The 22,120-nt window shown below is 43.7% G+C and overlaps 1 protein-coding gene and 2 pseudogenes across 1 annotated transcript; all 3 read right to left on the minus strand.

Annotated features, from left to right (window-relative positions):
- Nucleotides 1–347: 347 nt before the first annotated feature.
- On the minus strand, nucleotides 348–5,222 carry LOC101572998 (annotated as a pseudogene).
- Nucleotides 5,223–9,932: 4,710 nt separating this feature from the next.
- LOC101573389 (N-acetyllactosaminide alpha-1,3-galactosyltransferase-like 1) lies at nucleotides 9,933–21,898 on the minus strand. The gene is made up of 5 exons (XM_012516965.2): nucleotides 21,842–21,898; nucleotides 19,315–19,350; nucleotides 16,110–16,157; nucleotides 11,014–11,151; nucleotides 9,933–10,656 (listed from the first exon to the last, which is right to left on the minus strand). Exons 1-5 carry the CDS (start codon nucleotides 21,895–21,897, stop codon nucleotides 9,933–9,935), a joined length of 1,002 nt encoding a protein of 333 aa, XP_012372419.2. The 5' UTR covers nucleotide 21,898.
- Nucleotides 13,849–15,468, minus strand: LOC101561193 (annotated as a pseudogene).
- Nucleotides 21,899–22,120: the final 222 nt, after the last annotated feature.

Raw genomic sequence — 22,120 nt, forward strand, 5'->3', positions numbered from 1 at the left:
ATCTAAAGAGGCCCCAGACACACACATTGTTGATCTTGAGCTTGGAAAATGAGGGCTCCAGAACATTACCTGGCAAGAGTGAGGCCCTGAGTTCGATTCCTGGTACAAAAAAAAAAGTTACCTATGAATGATAGTGACCAGGTGTGACTGGTGTTTTCCCTTTAAGTGTGGTCGTACATAAAATAGGACATTTTGTTAGGCTGGACCTTTCTGGGACTTGTATTATGCTAAGAAGCATATATATGTGTCCTGTCAGCTAAGGGTAGTCTCTCTCTTCCTTCATTTTTCTTTCTTCTTTCTTCTTCCTTCCTTACCTCTCGCTCCTTCCTTCTTTCATCTATATAGCTCTAGGAGAAATTCCCTTCCCACTTCGGGTAGGTCTGGTCAGTAGAAGTTACCAGAGAGGAGGCATTCTAGAAAAATGGGAATGACAGAAACAAGGGCTAGTAGGCATGGTGGGCTCTGGGAAAAACTGTCAGGTGAGGGTGAATGGGAAGTGATAGGTTCTGGCCCTAGTATGAACTGCTCAAATCATCATGGTGGTCATCTAATACGGCTGAAGCCCTTAAAACAAAGCCCATCTTCCCAAGACCGCCTCTTCCCTTCCTCTCCAACTCAGCCCAGGACGTAATTTCCTTTCACCCTTCCCGCCATCTCAGGGAGCCCCCCGTCAGTTTCTCAGGTCTATCTATTCATCCCCATCAAGCCCCTCCCCTAGTAAGAGGCCATAAAAGCCTCACCCTCCCTTTGTCGAGAGAGAAACTTCCTCATCCTTCTCCACATTCTCTCCCGTGTCCTCAAAATAAAGCCCCTTTCCCTTCTTCTTTCTGCCTGTTTCTCTGCTGCAAGGATCACTTGAAAACACCTACCAGGAAGTAGCCCTGTGAGAGAAGAGTGCAAAGAACGGAGGGGTGGGAGGTGACACTGGAAGTGCTGGGTGTGCTGCAGAGATCCATGTCCCACACTAAGAACTCAACTGGCCTCCTACGGGCTGAGGGAGCCTAACAATGATTACTATGGAGTTGTGATATGATCCGTGGGTACGAGGGACGTTCTATAACCATGAATAAGAGATAATTTGAGGGCTGGTGAGATGGCTCAGTGGTCTAAAACACCTACTTAGAACAAGCTTAGCAAAGCACAGGGACCACGGTTCAATCCCCCAGCACCACATGCCAGCCAGCCCCGCTCCCTGGTGGGCTGAGCTGGCCACACACACACACACACACACACACACACACACACACATAAATAAAAAAAAAAAAAAAAAAAAAGAGATAATTCGAGACAGGGAGTGCTAAAGGTGGGATTGTTATTTAACACTATTTAGTAATCCTAAAGTAAAATTATGAAAGTTGAACCAAGAAAGACAGCCAAAATATGAAGGAGAAAAGGAATTTAAGTGCTACATACGAGGTGGAATTAAAAGATCTGGTGGGTGGGAGGGCAAGAATTTAGATTACTTCATACTTGGGTGGCATAATCCAGATTTGCATTTGAGTGGAGTTCAGACAGATCCGGGCCAAATGCAGCCGCCAACTGTGTAGATTTGCCTGCGAGTAAGGCATTTCCTGGGATTGAAGACTTCCTGCAATAAAAGTGGGAAAGTCTGTGGTAAACTGAGATGAGGCCCTAATGTGACTCACCTAATGTGAACCTGCAGACAGTGACAGGAGCCTCCTGGCATAAGCTGAGGTAATTTTGGCCCAGCAAGACAGGTTTAGTGGGGCAGGAAAATTGTCCTTCTCACTGCCACGTGGTGGCTGCCTTGCATAACCATCCTGTAATCTGGGTTCTAGCCAGAGAGAAGATTAGAATTAAACTGTGAAAGAAATGTTCCTCTGCTGATGGAGGGTAACCCGGAAGGAATCAGCTCTTTCGCTCCCTGGGCCCTCGAGCCGCATTACTCTGGATGCTTGAGGGCCTCAGTGGTCTGCTGACCTCAGTTGGCCATCACGGGGAGGGGTTGGTTTGCAAGGAACGGGGAGAAGGAGGAAGAGAGAAAATGTGAACTTGTACCGGCACCCAGATGGACAGAAATACTTAGAAGAGCAGACTCGACACCATCAGGGTCAGCAGAGTTACTACAAAAAGGTGACTTCACAGGTTTCCCCAAGCCAGCCGCTCAGGAGGAAGGATGCGCCGATGCGGGGTGCTTGCTTTGTTATGCCGCGCCACCTAGTGTTCATTCCCGGTACAGTACCTCCTGGGTCCTCGTCAGAGGATGAGGCGGCAGAGGGAAGCGAATCTGCGGACTGTCTCCTAAACTCATTGATTCGTTCGCTCTTCATGCATTCGATCGCTGATTTGCCCAAAGCCGATTAAGCAGACGCCAGTTAGCTTTTCAGACATTAGCGTAGGATGCAAAGCACAGGAAACCCTTGAACTCGTGGAAGCTTATGTTGATAAGAGAGAAAGCACATGTTATTTTTTTTAAACGCATGAGTGTCGTTTCCCCGGGGCCACTTACTGGTTTCTTTCTTTTTCCTTGGGACTGCGCATACCATTACTGTCACACACCAAGTGTCGCTCTGCATGTGAGTCATTAAGTGTCTCAGTTATGTCCTATTGATCTGTCACTTTCTGTAATAATGTGTTCTGTTAATTACCTTTTTACTCTCTAATCAGCCTTAATATTTGGTAGAACAAGAACTCCCACCTTATCTTTAGGCTGTTGTGAATATTCTTGACTTTTAAAATGTCCTCAAAGTTTAAAATCAACCTGTAAAAATCTGTTAAAGCCTCATGGGAGGACCAGCGAGATAGCTCAGCAGACTAAGCTCCTACTTAGGCAAAGCACAGGGACCAGGGTTTGATCCTTGGTCCTGCATACCGCGCCAGCCACGACCCCGGGGCGCGCTGAGTCGGGGACTGAGTCCGGGCATAGCGGCGCACGCCTGTAATTCGAGCGCCGGGGAGGCTGAAAACAGGAGGATCACTGGGAGTTGGAGCTGCGTAGTGAGACCCTGTACCAAATACATAAATGAAAATGAAAACAAACAAACACCTCATAGAAATGGTCACTGGGATTGAACTGAATCTGTAAACCATTTAAAGTGATTTTCTTTTCTTTTCTTTCTTTCTTTCTTTTTTCTTATCCTGCCCGGTGCGGCATGTGGTGCTGCAAATCGAACCGCTGTCCCTAAGCTTTGACTGTTTGCCTAAGCAGGTGCTTTAGACCACTGAGCTGTCTCACCGGACCTTCAAAATGAATTTGATTTTTTTTTTTAAAGCCAAATCTTTCATTGGGGCAATGGGTCTCAGGGTGGGCCGGGGGCCACCACTGCACAGCTTGTTCATTGGCGCAGCCACCAGAGTCCTGAGGCTTCATCACATCTGGAAGCTCCGGAGGGCTAGGGAAGGGCTCCGTGCGCAGGGCCTCAATGGTGTCACCTGCCCGGAAGGCCAGCCCCGCTGTGGCTGGGGCCTGTGGCCTCGCTGTCTGGCTGGTAAAGCCACACTCTCCCGGTGTTTTGCCATCATCTAGAAGCCGGTCGTCCTTGTACACCTCTGCTTGCCGGGCAGCGGCTTGAGGCTGCTCTCGATGATGTGCTTCAGCTCAAACACGGTGCTCGACTCCTTGGCGTCCGTGAAGATGGTGGTCTTGTGGCGCAGAATCATGAGGACCACGTCCTAGTGGCGACCCGCCCGTGTCAGCGCCCAAAGGCAGCTCTGCAGGGCCCCCCACCCCCGCCATCCCCAGCCCAGCTGCCCCCCATCCCCACCCCCGTGCCCTCTCACCATCTCAAAAGTTGAGAAGGATTTTTTTCTTTTTTTGCTGGCTCAGGCTGCCTGAAGGGCAGGTCTGGTAATGCAGGTGGAGGTGGGCATCGAACTGCGGTATCCTGCACCTGACTACATTTGCTTGAGCAGGAATTTAAACAACTGAGCTAACCAGCAGGCCCCCAAATTTGATATTTTTGACTCACTGAGTCTTCCAGTGAACTACTTAGTGTCTCTTAATAAACGTATGTCTTTTTTAAAAAAACATATGTCTTGTCTATTGGTAAGTTTATTTGTAGATTTTTATGCTACTGTATAAGTCATCTTTGAAATATTTGCTTGCCAGGTACACTCCTGTAATCCTAGCACTTGGCAGGCTAGGGCAGGAGGATGTCACAAGTTCAAGGCCAACCTTTGCTACATAGTCAGTTCAAGGCCAACCTGCCTCAACAAAAAGTATTAACAACAAAAAATATTACTTGCTAGCAGTGAATGCCTAGCGTTTGTCAATACAATTCATTCTGATGTACTGATTCTTCATCGAGCAGTTTTGCCAAATGCTCTTTTTTTAATTTATTTTTTATTTTAAGACAGGGTCTACAGGGTCTCACTACGTAGATCGGACTCAGTAATCCACCTGTATTCAGCCTCCCAAGAGCTGGGATTACAGGTCCGCACCACCACTTTATGCTCTGGATCTTCATGATTTATATTTTTCTGCTTATAAAATTTATCATCGGTAGAACTTTTGTTGATTTTTCTTTTTCAAAATTTTTGTAAAAAGTTCATCTTTTATTCATTTTTCTTGCCTTTCATGTGCTATTAGATTCTCTAGCAGAGCATAGAAACAGTGCTACCGGGCATCCTGTAACTGCTTCTAACTTTAGAGGAAAGCTTTTGACATAAGCCATCATTTCCCTTTGATTTTCTAGATCAGATTAGGTGACTTCTGTTCTATTCATTTTTTTCAAAGCATTTAAAAAGCATGAATGAATGTTAAATTACTGGGGATCAAACTCAGGACCTTAAGCTTGCCAGGCAGGTGCTTGCTGCTGAGCTATCTCCCCAGCCCTGGATGTTAAATTTTATTGAATGATTTTAAGATTTTACATCTATGTAGAACTACTTCACCTTTTTCTTCTTTAATCTTCTTTAATCTTTTAATGTGATAAATTTTACTGTTTGATATCTGTTGAACTAAGGTTCCTAGAATAAATAAAGCTTGGTCATGGTGAATTATCTTTGTAATATATTCCTTGGTTTAGATTCCTAAATTTTTCTTAGTTTTTTTTCTTTTTTATGACAGATTTGCTTGTGATTTTTCTTATCATTGTGAACTTTTTTTTTTGGGGGGGTCTTGTTTTGTTTTGAGACAAGGTCTTCATATACATAGTTCAGGCTGACCTTGAACTCACTATAAAGCCCAGGCTTGTTTAAGCTCACAGTGATCCTCCTGCCTCAGCCTCTGAGTTTAGGAATGATAGGCATACATACGACATCCTACGTTTGCCAGCTTTTAGTGTAACAGTTTGCTAGCTTGTTGGGGACTAAGCTATGTAATTCAGACCTTATAGTCTCAAGGTCATTGTCATCTGCCCTCAGGAGCAGGGCAGCACGCAGGACACCTGCCTCCTGGGGAAGGGATGCAATGCCTGAACTCAGCATTCCTAAAGCAAGATAGCATCTGCTGACCACAGTTGTCAAAATACAGACAGCTGGGCATAGAAAAAAATCTGGTTCCTCATGAACTTATCCCCTCTCCACCTGTTCTCTATAGTTGTTCTTCCATGGAACCTGGGCTACCCCTCCCCCAGCTTCTTGCTGCCTAATAAAAGTGGGTCAACCACAGAGGTGGTACAGCCAGTCTACTAGAGACAGGTCTCCTCTGAGTCCCCCCGTACTGTGAAAATTGCCTGTTTTCCTTTATTCCCCATCATTCCCCCCAACAGGTTGCTGATCACAGCCCTTGGCAGTTGCCTCCAAAAAGATGTGGATCAGCCATCTCACTATTACCTTATTGCTTGGTTAATGTGGAATTCTTTCTTCCTTGAATTTAGAATTTAGAATTTACTGTTTAAGCCATGAAGGCTTTGGATTGTTTAAATTAAATAATTTTAAACAACACAACTTCATTTGGTATAATTCATATATTTAAAAATTCACCCATTTAAAGTGGACAGCTGAAAGGATTTTTCAGTACAGTTACAAACGTGTCAAGTCATCACCATGGTAAATTTTAGCACATTTTCATCTCCAAAGAGAGAAAGCATGTACTTTTTAGCTGTCTCCCTTCTTCTTTATCTCTAGTTGAAAGCTATCGTAAATGTACTTTCTGTCTCTAAAGACTTGCCTATTCTGGACATTTTTATATGAATGGAATCATTTAATAGTATTAATTTTTTACAACTGGTTTCTTTTTATTATTAAAAAATTATTTATTTATTTGGTACAGGGTCTTGCTATGCAGCGTGAGCTCAAAGTGATCCTCCTGTCTCAGCCTCCCCAGTGCTGGGATTACAGGCGAATACCACCATGCCCTCTTTCTGTGGCCCGCACCACATGTGGTACCAGGAGTCAAACCAGGATCCTCATGCTTGCCAGGCAGGTACTTAGACTGCCAAGCTATCTCCCCAGACCCCCCCCCTTTTTTTTTTTTTTTTTTTTTTTTTTGCTTTTTTGAGACAGGGTTTCACTATGTAGTTTGGGCTGGCCTTGGAATCACTTTGTAGTGTAGGTGGGTCTCGAACTCACAGCAATCCTCTTGTCTCAGCCTCCCAAGTGCTGGGATTATAGTTGTGCACCACAGCACCTGGTTTGACAACTGGTTTCTTTTAGTGTGTGTTGTGTGTGTGCGTGTGCACATCACATTTTTGTTTATCCACTCAAACTTGGATTGCTTCCCATTTTTGACTGTTGTGAATAATGCTGCTATGAAAATCCATATGCAAGTTGTTGTTTGAACACCTATTTTCCAAGTCTAGGGGGTGTATACCTACGAATAAAATTGCTAGGTCATGAGGTCATTCTAGGTTTAACCTTTAGAAGGACCTCTAAAGTGTTTCCCAGGGACAGTTGTATCAATGTATAAAGCCTTCCTGCTGGTCTATTGAAACAAGCAGTTAATGCCTAACCTTTTTTTCTTCTTTTTAATTGCTTATAATTTTTCACCAAATTTTGCATGCATATATCTGGTAATCTAAACAACTAATGTGAAGACAACACTATGCAGTACAACAAATATTGTCGAAATTTGTTAAAAAAAAAAAAAAAAAGAAAGAAAGCAGTCATGAAGCAGCAGGTATACAGAGCAGGAAGCCCCTTACCACAGCTGTCATTACTCTAACCAGCATCGCAACCTCGATGTAGAACCACCCCGCCACCACAAAGGTGAGCCCCGTGTCACTTACTATGCAAGGATCTCCTTATCTTTCCCCTCATCTCTACCATCCCTAACCCTTGGCAACCATTCATCTATTAACCTTGGTGATGCTTCACTTGTAGATATCCCAGTCTCTCTCTCTCTCTCTTCATATAGCCATGTGGGTTAGTGTCAGAATTTGCCTTTTTGGAGGGCACTATTCATATTGGAGTAAGGCCCACCCTGATGACCACCTTGACTAGTGATCTTTCCTTTTCCGCATTTCCAAATACAGCAACATTCAGGGGCTGAGGTTTAGGACTTAAGCACGTCTTTTGGAAGGCATGTAGCTCAACAGGTAACAGTGCCCTCCTGACTGCATTGTATGATGGGAATGTGTTATCAACGTAGCTTATCGTTGTTGACTAATGTTGTGACTTGGGGCAATTTGACCCAGAGCCTGTTCAGGACTGTTCCACTCTGCTCTGTTCAGCTGGTGCCATTCCTGCCTGATCCTGCTGATTCTGCCTGAGGGGTAGAGTGTATTTTTTGGAGGCCTGCCCTGCTCAGTGGAATAGAGGAGATTCTTTCCTTCTTTTCTTTTTTCTTGGAGGAACTGGGGATTGAACTCAGGCCTCTGTGCTTGCCAGGCAAGCGATTATTCCACTGAGCTATCTCTCCGGGCCCCGGAATAGAGGAGATTCTGAGCGTGAGGCACAGAGTGGTTCCCTGTGTCAGGTCCTGCTCTGACCAGTGACAGTGGGCCTCTGGCTTGATGCCTGCTGGGGTTGCTTAGCAGATGGAAGGATGTTTCCTGGGCTTCCCGGAGCTGCTAGGTGGTGGGAGGAGGATACCGGGCCTGTGAGAGAAGAGGGTATTTCCTGCTCTCCAGGTCCCCTTGTACTGGTGGCTGCTTAATCTCTACAGCACTACTAAGAGAGAGACACACTTAGTGGGGTTGCCTCTGCAGCTAATGGTAGAGGGAGAAGGCTAGCAAACACTGGGCTTGGCTCACTACGTGGGTTGGGAATCTGGCATAGCTTAGCTGCATCATCTGCTTCTGGGTCTCAGGCTATCACTAAGGGGTCAGCTGGCAGTGAGGTCTCCTCTGAAGACTTGACTGGGGATTTACTTCCAAGCTCAGTGTGGTTGTTGGCCATGCTCAGCTCCTAGAAGGCTGGACTGGGGCCTCAGGCCCCTTTCAAGTCCTCGGCTGGAGGTTGGCCTCGGTTTCCTTGCTATGTGGACCTCTCTAGTGTGGCTGCTTCCTGAGTCCAAGGCAGGAAGGAAAGGTCTATGAGAAAGACAGAGGCCTAAGTGCTATGTAACCTAGTGATGACTGTTTTGTGCTCTGTTGGGTACTAGGAGAAATGCCAGTCACCAAGGATGCCAGGAGAAATGGGTCATGGTAGGTCTGCCCGCCCTAGTCATTGTCAGTATTCCTTACAGTGTAGTGTGCAGTGGCCGATAATACTTAGCATTCAAAGACTGTTACACATTAGATGTTGTTCTACAAAAGGAATAACTCATTCGAGCGTCAGAACACTACACAGCTGCACTGAATTTATGAGATTATTTATGACACAGTTGTGATGACCACACATTTTTACACAGGTAGTGCCTCCATTTTCTGAGCAGCTACAGTGCTTTTAAACTAGCAAAGGGAATATTTATGAATACTCTCATCTCCCTTGCTAGGCCGTAAGCTCCTTGCGGACAAATTATGTTTTGCCATTTGCTATCCTGACCACAGCCAAAAGAGTACCTTCCCCATGGAGTTCAGATAATGTCTATTAAAAAAAAAAAAAAAAAAAAACAATAACAACAACAACAAAAAAAACCAAGCCACCTAGAGCATTTTTTTAAAAATGCATGTGGTTGTTACAAGGTCTCACTATGCAGCTCAGACTCATAGTGATCCTCCTCCTGTTTTCAGCCTCTCCACTGCTGGGATTACGGGAGTGCACCACTATGCCCAGACTCTGGCTGGCTCAGCCCAACCTGGAGGCGGGCTGCCGTGGCACCTGGTGTCGGGAATCGAGCCACAGTCCCTGTGCTTGCCCAAGTTTGCCTAAGCAGGTGCGTTAGCTCACTGAGCTGTCTTGCCAGCCCTCCTGGAGCATTTTCAGAGATATGAAAGTGATATCTCTCTTTAGAGGGATAAAGATAAGATATATACTTGGTAGAATGTCTTTAGTTCATTAAGTTCAGTCACATACTAGATTGAATACTGACCAAAGAGTAATTACAAGCAATGTGTAGCCCAACACTGAAAATCATAATAAATATTTGATGAGCAAGTTGATGAATTTTGCTTTCCTTACATATATAGCCCTTTGACAATTCTTGTGTATGAACAAGAGTATCTGTGTTTCTTTTAAAAATCCTATCTCCATAGGGCTGGCCAAATAGTTCAGTGGATTAAAGTGCCTGCAAACAGACGCAGGGGGCAGGAGTTTGATCCCTGGGCCTGCTGTGCCAGCCCCACCCCGCAGGGGCTCACTGAGACTGCAATTGAGACTGGGTGTGGTGGTGAGTGCCTGTAATCCCAGCTCTTTGGAGGCTGTAAAGATCAATATGAGTCCGATCTAGTAGTGAGACCCTGAAACCCTGTAGACTCTTCCCTAAAAAATATATAAATAAATAAATAAAATAAAAATTATATCTCCAAAAATATCTTTATATTCTTTCTATATTATATTACATTAGATAAGCAATATCACATTAAACTATAATCCATTTACTCTTCATCCAACTTGGTTGAGTGAAACAATTGAACATTGCCAGGAGAAAACATTTATTGTAGAAAATGACATATCTCTTAAATTCCTTTAGAAAGCCGGAACATTGTTCAATTTTCACTTGAGAAATTACTGTGCTCCACTTGCTCACCTATAAATGGAGTCGTACAACCATCAAGACATTGCCACGCTATCTTAACACATTTAATTTGTGGAGGAGTTTTAATATTTGGATCCCAGTTGTATTCTGGCGACAACAGCTTGGTGGGCTTATTGAAAAAAAAGTATTTGTTTAGGTAGCTTTCATATATACTGGTGAGCTTATTTGCAGCATCATGCGCTTTTCCTTCCCTGTACTGTTTGATGACGGATGACACCTCGAGGGGCGTACCACCCACAATGGCGTGGTGGTAGTAGAAATCTCCCTTTCCGAAGGGGATGAAAGCTGCTGACGTAGCTCTTTTCTCATATGGAAAATCATGAGGTTTTTTAAAATACCACCACGCGTGAAGTTGCGCTACAGACCTGCCCAGGGTTTCTACCCCAAAGTCATATTTGAATATCTGATATACAGCCATGGCGAAAAGAAAGTTGACTTCATGGTGGACGTCATCTTGCAGGTGTGCATACAAACTGCTCAGACAGTTGAGAGGAGAGGCTTGCCACACCTCGGGCTGGAGCAGAGGGAGTACTTTAAAAGTTCGGCGCGGGCCCAGCTCTACGTAAGGCAGCTTGTTGAAGTCATCGGTCAGGATGTAAATGATAACTCTGTGGCCAACCATAAAGTGCTTATCGGCAGAGTCTAAAAATGGTTTCAGATACAGATCTCTCAATCTGCGAAACATGGAAAAAAAAAATCAGAAGTGAGTTATTTTGCTAAAATGTATAGCATTAGCAAGCTATCCAGTATAAGTTACTAATGGTCAAGAAGGGAAGGACAGAAAAGTTGGGTCAGAGCTGAGCCATAAACATAAAGTTTATTGTAAAGAGAAAGAGAAAGAGAGCTAAACAGATATTAATGAGAGAATTCCCGAGTAATATTAAGGACTGAGCCACGGCTAGAGAAAAATACCCACCACACAGCCAGAAAGAATGATGGTCATGAATTATTAGTTCTTTGGATATAGAAAACACACAGGTTCTTGTGTGGATTTTTCAAAATAAAAAAGGACAGACACCAGTACCACCTACTTTCCGTAGCCACAGACAGCTAGACCTATGGTAATGTTCAGCTTCTCGTAGTACTCGTCCAAGATCCGTCTATTGTAAGTTCCATCCCATATGACTGGAGCGAGCCAGTCTGTTGTTGTTATAACATCAGGACGCTTTCTGTTGAACAAAGAAGATGCAAACTGAGCCAAGATTTTAGTAATGGCAGCAGAAGTTCATGCAATAATAACTGGTGACTATAGAGTACTTCTATCAGCCAGGCGCTGTTTAACTGTCACATAGGCCATAATCCTGGCAACATCGTATAAAGGAAGTACTATTGGTCTCCTCATTTTCCCAACGAGAGAACATGGGCAGAGACTGTGTGAATTGCTCTGTATCATACAAATAATAGAAGGCAGAGTCAGGCTTCAAGACTCAAAAGTGTACACCATTCTTTCTCTTGAGCCTGGGGGTTATTTTCTTTGCGCTCTGACTACAATTTAAATTTAGGTAGTCTAGTGTCTGAATATTTTTCTGCTTATTTCCAGGAGCTAACAGCACAGTGATTTAAAAACTCTTTCTATACTTAGAAATTATAAGCATATGCTTCTATTTAAATCACAGATCTCAAAATCCACCTTCAACTGACCAGGCGTCTCCTTGCCAAGGCATGATATACCCAGGAATGGGATCCGTGTGAGAAGATTAAAGGATTTGATGATTATCCTGCTTCCCTCATTAAATCAGATTAAAGGCTTGCTGCCAGAACGAAAGAAAAAAGTCTATGAAAGCAGAAGGCAATTAAAAACCTGTGTTAAGAAATCGTTGAGTAAAAGACGTCAAGTGACTTAAAAGTCATTAGATTCATAATTTAGACATGCAGCTCTTCACCTGGGAGGCAAGTGCCAACCCCTATGAAACAGGCTCTCAGAAGCCCTGTGGAGAAGAGGACTCATCTCTTGGATGGCCACCAGCACTCTCCTTAGTCACCTTCATGCTGGCTACAGAGCCTGTGTACAAAGTGGCCCTGGCTATAGGGGTGAACACTGGGGATGGGCTTAGTGACAAGGACACCTCCTTCTTTAGGTTGAGCTATATAGCCTGTGCTGAGGCAATATAGTTAGCAGGGGCCAACTCTAAGCCTAAACCATGCAACTGTTTTCTGAGAAGACCACCCAGCTGTGTGATAGCTGATTATTAGACTCCACTATGAACGGAAAACACTTTTTCCTTGAAATTGCTCTATACCCAGTATGGAATTGCTTTCCTTAGCCTGAAGAGTATCTTATCCATCGTCACGGTACCACACACACTTCTTTACCCCAGGAAGTATCTTGTGGTGAAAGTGGCGTGACCATCGGCTCACCTCCCTCAGGTTCTTCGGTCTTGCTGTGTGCCTCACCGTCACTAGGCTGTTGGTTTGTTAAAGAGGAATGGCCAGCAGAAATCTCAGCTTCAATGCTGGTCCAAAAGTAATTGTCCGAAAGTTTGAGGTACAGCCCATAGGACGACATCATCCATGAATTTTTTTTAAATACCACCACGCATGAAGTTGCGCTACAGACCTGCCCAGGGTTTCTACCCCAAAGTCTTATTTGAATATCTGATATACAGCCATGGCGAAAAGAAAGTTGACTTCATGGTGGACGTCATCTTGCAGGTGTGCATACAAACTGCTCAGACAGTTGAGAGGAGAGACTTACCACCACATCCAGCTTGAATCAAGATTGTTTTTTGAATTTTTTAATCTTTTATTTATTTATTTGTTATAGGGCCTCACTATACAGCCAAGACTCATAGCGATCCTCCTGTCTCAGCCTCCGTAGCACTGAGATTACAGGGATTACAGGGGTGCACAACCTCACCCAGTTTTGGTGGCCGGCATGGCGTGCTCAGGGTTCCAGGGCCAGCAGGGCATGAGGTACCAGGGACTTGCCAGGCAGACACTTAGGTCACTAAGCTATCTCCTGAGCCTCTGAATAAAGATATTTTAACTAACAGTTTTGCCAATAATAAATGCTTGGCCTTACTAGATTATTATCAAATAAATAGATAAAATGAAATATAGAGGAAATTTTAATAACATTGCTTCACTGCAGATTGGAAAATAAACGGTAAAATTACTATAGAGAAATAGAACTAACAGCATGAAAGGATGACATGAATAACAAATTAAAATTTGTACCTTTTTAATTGATGGCTCTTCCCTGGGAGTTTACCCTACAGATAAAGTCAAACAGTGAAAAAAAAAAATCAAAACAAGTATACTTGTTGGAAAATTACTTACAATGATCACCAAATTATCAACAGTACAAGACCAATAGGAGAGTGACTAAAAAAAAAAAAAGTACTATATAGTTATAAAATTGAGTAATATATAATTATAGAAAGAATAAAATTCTCTGCTGAGTGTCAATGCCAAAGTCAAAAGAGGCCATAACTAAGTTGGGCTGCATGTAAAGACATTTTTGTTTCTTCTAATAATACAAGGAATGTCAATCAGACCTAGTGTGACAACTTTTTTTTTTTTTTTTTTTTTTTTTTTTTTTTTTTTTTTAATGGCTTAAAGAGGTTCCTTTAATGAATACAAAAGCCTGTGGAGAGTCTGGGGAAATAGCTCAGTAGAATAAGAGCTTGCCTGGCAAGTGCAAGGGCCTGAGTTCAATCCCTGGTTAAAAAAAAAAAAAAAAAAAAAAGCCTGTGGAACAGTATTCCTACAATTACACAGCTCTGAACAAATGAAACCACCGTTACCAAACAGTTATTTTTAACACGGCATTGATAGCATCAGAAAAGGGTGTAATAATAAATAACTGTCAAAGCACTTTAATCAAGTAGTGGATCTCGCTACTGCATCTTACTCTAAAATTCTCTTCACTCTTCCAATTCTCCAGGCTTATGGATGTTGTCAATCTTCAAAATCATTCTAACCATTTGTGTAGCGAGAGAGATCTGTTGCTTTTGGCCAATCAAGGTTTTTATGGCATGTTGTTGCTCCATGTCGCTTGTGCTCTTGTGCACAGTCGATGCTGAGCGCGGGGCTGGCCTCCTTCACCTGCCCGGCGCGGATCTAGGTCAGGGTCTGGATGAGGTTCTCACGCTGTTCTCTGCCAGGGCCATGGGCACGACCTCAAGCGCATCTGGAGTGCGCGCATGGCGTACTGCTCCAAGGTGCGGCACGCGTCTGCCTCCTGGCTCACCGCCAGGGCACAGGATACTTCTGTAGTGCCTCCACCGTACACTGCGTGGTTGTCCCCGATGAGGTTCCGGATGACACGCAATGCGTCGTGAAGGGATCATTTTTCTCCCTCGATGATCATCTTATTCCCTCTCCTGATGAAAACGGTGATGGCCCTGGAGTTCTTGCACTGCTCGATGACCGGCATCTTGTCCTTCGAGGTACCAAACGAGACCTCCTGCACCAGGCCGGGAAAGCTCAGCTTCTCTGTGATGAGCTCTGAGAACTGAGGGACAATCCGGCCTCCTGTCGGGATGGCAATCCGCTCAATTTCGGGGCCTCCCACCCAGCGAACCGCTGGCAGGCTGTTCTCAAGAAGTAGATGATTTGCTTCGTCGTCAAAGCCCCAATGGCAAATAGCGATGATAGCACCAGTGTTTTTAATCTGCTAGATCATCTCTTGAAACTTCTCCTTCTCGAACTTCTGAAGGGCTTTACAGTCCTCCACTGAGGTCGCATCCAGCTTGTGCTTTGTTTTTGGTTTAGGCTCTTCGAATGGACACGTGAGAATGGCGATCTTGGCGTTTTCACTTTCTTGGGCATCTGCGGGTGACTGAAATCCTTATCCACAATCACACCCTTGGTAAGCTTGGTGTCCTCCAGCCTCCCACCCACTTTGCCTTCCACTTTGATGAGCTCAAAGTCCACATCTCTTCGCTCCATGTCAGCCACCATGAGGACAACGTTCACAGTGATCTTGGCCATTTGTCGGTGGCAGTAGTTAACCACTTTGGAGCCCAGCGTGGTTTTTGCCCTCTGAATGAGGGGTTCCGCTTCCTTCGTGTCCACACATACATGGGCACAGATCTTGTGCAGGTGCTCAGTGGCAATGCGGGCAGCCTGCTCATAGCCGCATGCGATTCTGATGGCTTGAATGCCCGGGTTGAGCAACTGCTCGGCTTCTTCCAGTAAGGCACCAGCCAGGACAACCACGCCTGTGGTCCCATCTCCAATTTCATCATCCTGGGACTTGGACAGCTCAGTGATCAACTTGGCAATCTGATGGTCAACATTCATCATGCTTAAAATGGTGCCCCCATCGTTGGTCATAGTCACATCGCCGTCCTTGTCCACCATCATCTTAGCCAGCCCATTTGGTCCAAGTGATGTTCTTATTGTATTTGCCACAGCCTTTGCTGCCATTACATGAGACCTGAGGGCCTCAAGTCCCTAAGACAAGTCCTGCGTACCTGGTCCCTGATAATGAGGAAAGGGCGCCCATGTTGGTTGAAGGCAAGAGTTCCCACGGATGTCATGGCATAGCCATAGGACTTACTTTCCTGCACACCTGAGGTGACCACTCCTGAACTGAGAACCCGCCTTCCTCTCGCCCAATTGCCCAATTCTTGACAAATACTAAATTTCCATGGAAAAGCCCTACCAGTAAAAACTTTAAAGTCACAGAAACCTCCCAGTGCATCTACAGTTTGATGACAAGCAAACCTGTGTTAGTTGATACATTGTGTCAACTTGGCTGAATCAGCTCCAGCAGTTCTCAGCTTAGGGGCCTAGCCCTGCAGGTGGGCAGGGCCCAGGAACTGAGAAAGGCTTCCAGCTGCCCTGCTTCCGTAGAGAAGTCCCAGTCTTCAGTAGCAGCTGTGCCACTTTGGAGGAGCTCTGAGATCTTCGCAGTCAGTGGAGAAGAAAGAGAGAGACTTGATGAACGCCGCAGTTGCTGCTCCTCTTGTGCTCTTCATTGTTTTCTGCTGCATGAACTGCTGTCATTTGCCAGCTGAATATGGACTGAACCCTCCAGTAACTGTGAGCTAAATAAACCTTTCCTTCCTTCATTTTGAGTATTGGGTATTTTTCCCAGCAACAAGTAAAAAGTAACTAAGACAAAACCCCTTAAGAGGGAGCTACATTATTCTTTTGAGAGCAGAATAATGGTTCTTACTCAGGGGTAAACCAGGCTGAGAGCTGAGGTTCTTCCACTTGATTGTTCCTTGGAACAAAGACAAAAATCAAATAGATTAATGAATGCCCCCAGGAAATATTTTGAGTTCAACTAACTGTTTTGTGCTCGTTCTTCAACCCTGAGCATTTACATCTAGCTCTTGCCTGCAGGAAGTTTACAGAATATCAGGAAGCATGATATAAAATGATAGTCACATTGTATATTTGTTGTCAGTGCTAATAAAAGACCTCAGTGGGAGGGTGTGGGTAGGGCAGCCAGCACCAACCCGGGGTTGGGGGCAATCCTTTAGAGGAGAAACACAGAAACTCAGTCTGGAAGAATAAGGGTTTGTCCAGGAAACATATGTGGTAAAGAACGTATGGGTGGCAGGAAAGAAAAAAGCAGTATGCTTCCTGGGGAAGGGTTATATTTTAAAAGTTAACAGGCCAACAGAAAGACTAATATTCAGAAAAATGCAGATTTAAACTCACTTATCAGTTTACCATGAGATGGGTACTTCATTATGTGTCAAAATAGTGACGCTGAAATACAGGGGCGGATGTTTGTGATTTTTAGGGTAGGCTCCAACTAAAGTTTTGTTTCAGTTTTAAGTTTATTATTCAACTAACATGCAATCAGGCAACTTCCTTTCCTTAAACCTGGGAAAGTTTGCAGAATAAGAACTTGAAGCAATGGTGCTTCTGAAAAAGATGTAGTTCTAATTTTCCTTAGTTCTCCCACAAAAAGTCCTCATGGTTCCATATAAAACAAACACAGAAGAAAGACACTGAATAATAGAAGAAAGTAGGTGACTTAGGGACCTAGAGATCCACAGGCGATAGGACAGTGAGTTCCTAGAGTTACATTTTCCAATAATCCAGAAATGTCAGTCATAGTCACCAAAAGAGCCCCAAGAAAAGCCTGCTTTTTTTAGTTTAAAAAAAAAAAAGAAAAGAAAAAGCCACAAAAGGGCAACCTAGCAAGCTGACAATCTCTTAGATCCTAAGCATTCTGCTCCAGCCAAGTGCAGCAGAAAAACTGTGACTTCCTTCTATACTCTCCAGCAAATGTCTCTGGAGTCCCAACTTTCACGCTGGCCAGAGGGTAATGAGGCTTCCCTTGCCTCAGGGTTCTGGAGTCAGGGGAAGTTGAATTGCTGACCCCTCCTCAGAAATGTAGGCCATCCCTGTCGAAGGCGTGAGCAGCAAGATGTGGGGACCCTGAACTCCCACCTCTGCTCATCAGTGACCTAACACATCCCACTGCCAAATTCCTCTTCCTGGCTTTTGTGGAGGCAAAGTGGAGCACCCGGAATTTCACCACCAGCTGAGGGTCAGGAGACAGTTCAATCACATTTCCGAGCTGGAGCAGCATCAGAGAGCATCCGAGAAGACAGAGATTGAAGAGGATCTACAGTCTTATAACATGATACCCAAGATTTCCAGGTTTCCGCTATGAAAGCGTTGACTGTGTCATGAAGGAAGAAGAGCTCAACTTGAAAGAGAAAAGGAAATCTACAAATGCCGAAGTAACGCAAACAAGGGGGACTTTAAAGAAGCCACTGCAGAAGTGTTTCAGTGAGAAATCACAGATGGGAAAAATAGAAACTCACAGCGCAGATACAGAAAATGTAAACAAGGACCAAATGGAAACTCTGAAAGTTAAACACAAGAAAATTAAAGGAGGATGGAAGAGAGGAAGGGAAGAATCAGTGGAGCTGAAGCGAAAACAAACATTAATTGGCCTGATCAACAGAAAAAAATCTTAAAACAAAACACAACCAAAACAACGGCATCAGGGCAAGTGGGAGTATAAGAAAAGATTTAGTGTTCCTATGACTGGAGTCTCCAAAGTGGAGGAGGAAGACAGTAGGGCTGAAATAGGGTCTTAAAAATCACTATGGAAAATTCTCCAAATTTTGCAAAAAAACCCAACAGATTAAAGAAGTCAGGTAAACCCTATTCAAGGTCAACTGACCAATGCGTACAAGAGACAAATTTCTGAAAGTTAAAGATAACAAAAGTCTAGAAAGCAGCCAGAGAGAAAGGATCCACTACTCGTAAGGGCAAACAATTTGAAGTAAGTGGATTGTTATCAGGAATCCCGGAGGCCAAAGGAAAGTGGCACAATATTTTCCAGGTGTTTTTAGAAAAGAACAGTCAAAAAAAGAAAATCTGTCAACCAAAACATCCCTGGTTGAGCAAATTTTCATACATCTGTTTGTGGACTATTACACTAGAGTAAAAAAGAACAAACTATTAATGAACACAGGAATCTGCTTGAATCTCAAAGGGGATTATGCTTTTTTTAAGAGTGAAAAAGCTCTACCAGTAGGTCACATACTATGGAATCTCACAAAACATCCATAAAATGACAAAATTATAGGCATATCCATATCTATCTATAATCTTGTCTCAATGTGAATTTTCTGAATTTAATTATTACTACTGCTACAATTGTATAAGATGTAACAATGGGGAAAGTGGGTGAATGATACCCATGATTCTTGCAACATCCTGGAATCTCTATTTCGAAATAAAATGGTTAAGAAATGAGTGTATCCCTTTGCGATGTTTTCAGAGAGATCACTAGGCAAGACATTTTGTTTTGGGATTCTCTAGGAATCCCAAATTGTCCATGCCCAATTAATTAAAAATATACAATGACAGAGAACTTGTAAAACATGTATTCTTTTGCAATTTCCCCTAACTGGGATCCTCTACAATGCTAGCATGGCTGACTAAAGCTAACAATTATAATCTGAAAAATATTGTGCTGAGGAGCCACCTAAAATTAGTGTCCGCAACTTGTCCAGGGCGAGCAAGCGAGTGTGGAGGATGAACGCACTTTGGAGGCATATACACACGTATGTCTGGACAAACTCACATACATGTATGCAGGCATAAGCCTACAGGCTTCTGAGCTGAAACCCAAGAGGCAGGTCCATGTATCATGTGACTCTAGAGAATTCACTCTGTTCTGCTTCCTCTGTTCTTGGTGGGGTGTGTGTGTGTGTGTGTGTGTGTGTGTGTGTGTGTGTAACCAGGGATTGAACTCAGGTCCTTGCACTTGCCAAGGAAGCACTTATTCCACTGAGCCATCTCCCCGGCCCCTGCTTCCTCTGTTCACCTCACTGTTAGAAGATGTCTCAGCTCTATCTGCTTTGCCCTGAGTAGTTAAGAGTAGCCATAGGATCAATTCTTACCAGCAGATATACATCTTCTGTAGGTGATTCTTTATGCTTTAAATAAATAGGAGAAATAAAAGTAATTTTGGCTTTCAATTTGACAAAAATTTTCTACTATAATAAGAAATCTAGAATTCAAATGCATCTGTACACTTACTTATTAACCAGAGCACATTAAATGGGTACCTTGGGACAGACAGAATGGTAGAGATAGGGGGTGAATGCCAAGATCCAGGCCTGGTGTTAGTTTATGGTCTATTTCTTAAGTTTTTAAAAACTAACATAACCTTTTATTATCTTCAAAAAGGTGACATTGCCAGGTGTGGTGGAACACACCTGTAATCTCAACATTCTACTAGGCCAAGGCAGGAGGATTGTAAATTTGAGCCTTGCTAGGAGTAGGGATGTGGTTCAGTGTGAAGGCCCTGGGTTTAATCTGGTGACACACGTCCACATGCGTGTGCACACACACGCACGCACCACATCAATACTACTACAGTTGTGCTGGGGGGGGGTAGCACACCCTTGTAATCCCAGCCCTCAGGAGGATAAGGCAGGATGATCACTGTGAGGTCATAGCCAGCTTGGGCTACACAGTGAGTTTAAGGTCAGCCAGAATTACATAACGAGACCTTATCTTAAAAAAAAGAAGGGCCAACTGACTAAAGTGTCTGCTTAGGCAGAGCACAGTGGCTGGGGTTTGCTCCCCAGCATGCCCTGCCAGCCCTGACCCGGGGTGTGCTAAGACGGTGACTGGGTATGGTGGCACATGCCTGTAATCCCAGCATTCAGGAGGCTGTTAAACAGGAAAATCACTATGAGTCCAATCTAGGTAGTAAGACCCTGTAGACCCTGTCCTAAATATAGAAAAAAAGAAGAAAAGAAAATGTAAAGCCAGGTGTGATGTGTATGCCTGTAACCTCAGCACGAAGAAAGTGGTGCAGTAGGGTGCTATGAGTTCAAGACCAGCCTGGGCTGTAGTGAGTTTAGGACCAGCCTGAACTACATAGCAAAACTTTGACTCAAAGAACAGAAACAAACAAACAAAACTATTACCATTGGCCCTGAATCTTTTTCATTAAAATGTAGTACTTGAGGGCAAATTACCTGTACACTACACTAACAAAGCAGTAAGGTTGATCTTAAAAGACATTAACTCTTACAATGCAATTGCTTTTTAAATAAGCATTGCATTACTTATAAAGACCAGAAGAGAAGGGCACAGAAGAGGTTAGAATGAGAATTTTTCAAAGTGAGGGAATTTTAGCAGGTTAAAAAATTCATTCTCCAAACTGGGCATGGTGGTGCATGCCTGTAACCCCAGCATTCAGGAGGCTGAGGCAGGAGGATTACTGCCAGCCTGGGCTATAAAGTGAGCTCAAAGTCAGCCTGAACTGCGTATGGAGACACTGTCTCAAAAAAAAAAAAAAAAAGAAAGAAAAGAAAAGAAAAAAGTATTCTACAGTATAGCTTGCTTATTTATTTATTTATTCATTCGGTCCTAGGAATTGAACCCAGGGAGTTCTGAAGTACATCCCCAACACTTTAATTTTTTTTTTTCCCAGAACTGGGGATTGAACTCAGACTCTTGCTCTTGCCAGGCAAGCACTTATTCTACTGAGCCATCTGCCCGGCCCCTCCCAACACTTAAATTTTTTTTTAAAAAATATTTGGGATAGAATCTAGCTAAATTGGGGCTGGGGAGATAGCTCAGTAGAATAAGTGCTTGCTTGGCAAGCGCAAGGGTCTGAGTTCAAACCCTGGTTCTGAAAAATAAATTAATTAATTAATTAATCTAGCTAAATTGCTGAGGATGAAGTAGAATTTGAAATTCTCCTGCATCAGCCTTCTGAGTAACTGAAATTGCAGGAATGAGCTGCAAGCTACATTCTTTTTTCTACAGCAGGCTGCCTTTGGTGCTGTGTTCTCATAGGCTAGAACTCTGATATGGTTTAAATTCTGATCTAAAATAGCCTAAAACTATCCTCTTCCCTTGCCTCAGTTCTTTCTCTTTCCTATACTTACATAGAATGTAACATCCCTGACCTTTCATATTTCTTTCTTTACTCCACTCCAAATGTAAAGCTCCATGAGAAGAGTGATTCCAGGTCATTGCCACCACCTTGAGGGAGGCTCAGCACCAAGATCAATCAGCATTAAAAGATGAAAAGTCACTTTTTTTTTTTTTTAATTTTAGGGTAGGGTCTACAGGGTCTCGCTGCATAGATCGAACTCTTAGTGATTCTCACTGTTTACAACCTCCCAAGTGCTGGGATTATAGGCGCGCACCACCACGCCCAGTCTCAACTGCCATCTCAGCGTGCCCGGGGGGCAGGGCCAGCACAGCAGGCCCGGGCATCGAACTCAGGGCTCCTGAGTCTGCCTAAGCAGGCGCGATAATCCACTGAGCTATTTGGCCCGCCTGAAAAGTAACTTTTGATAGACTGGAGGAATGCTATCAATATCTTTTGGATAAAGTTGTAATCACTTTAAACAAACTTTGCCCATCTTTCAGGACCAAGGGTCTCCAGTATTTTATATTTACCTGAAATGATACTCCATCAGTGTGATCGAGAAACCAGATAAAATCAGTATCAGCATATTTCTTTTAGAATTCAGTCCCTCTAGAAAAAGAGGATAAAAAGAAGTGGGTTTTGTTTTGTTTTGTTTTGTTTTGCTTTTCTTTAAAGTAAACACGGCTTCTTTACCATCCTAACAATTTAGCCTGTGGAAATTTGGGCACCAACTTCAATCTGCATCTGGTTCATGCTTCTTAGAAAGAAGGTGGACTTAGGCAGGTCCCCCCGCCCCCCAGTTCTGCTCC

This window comes from Octodon degus, unplaced genomic scaffold (genome assembly GCF_000260255.1).
Source record: "Octodon degus isolate 3935 unplaced genomic scaffold, OctDeg1.0 scaffold00137, whole genome shotgun sequence".
Lineage (NCBI taxonomy): Eukaryota > Metazoa > Chordata > Mammalia > Rodentia > Octodontidae > Octodon > Octodon degus.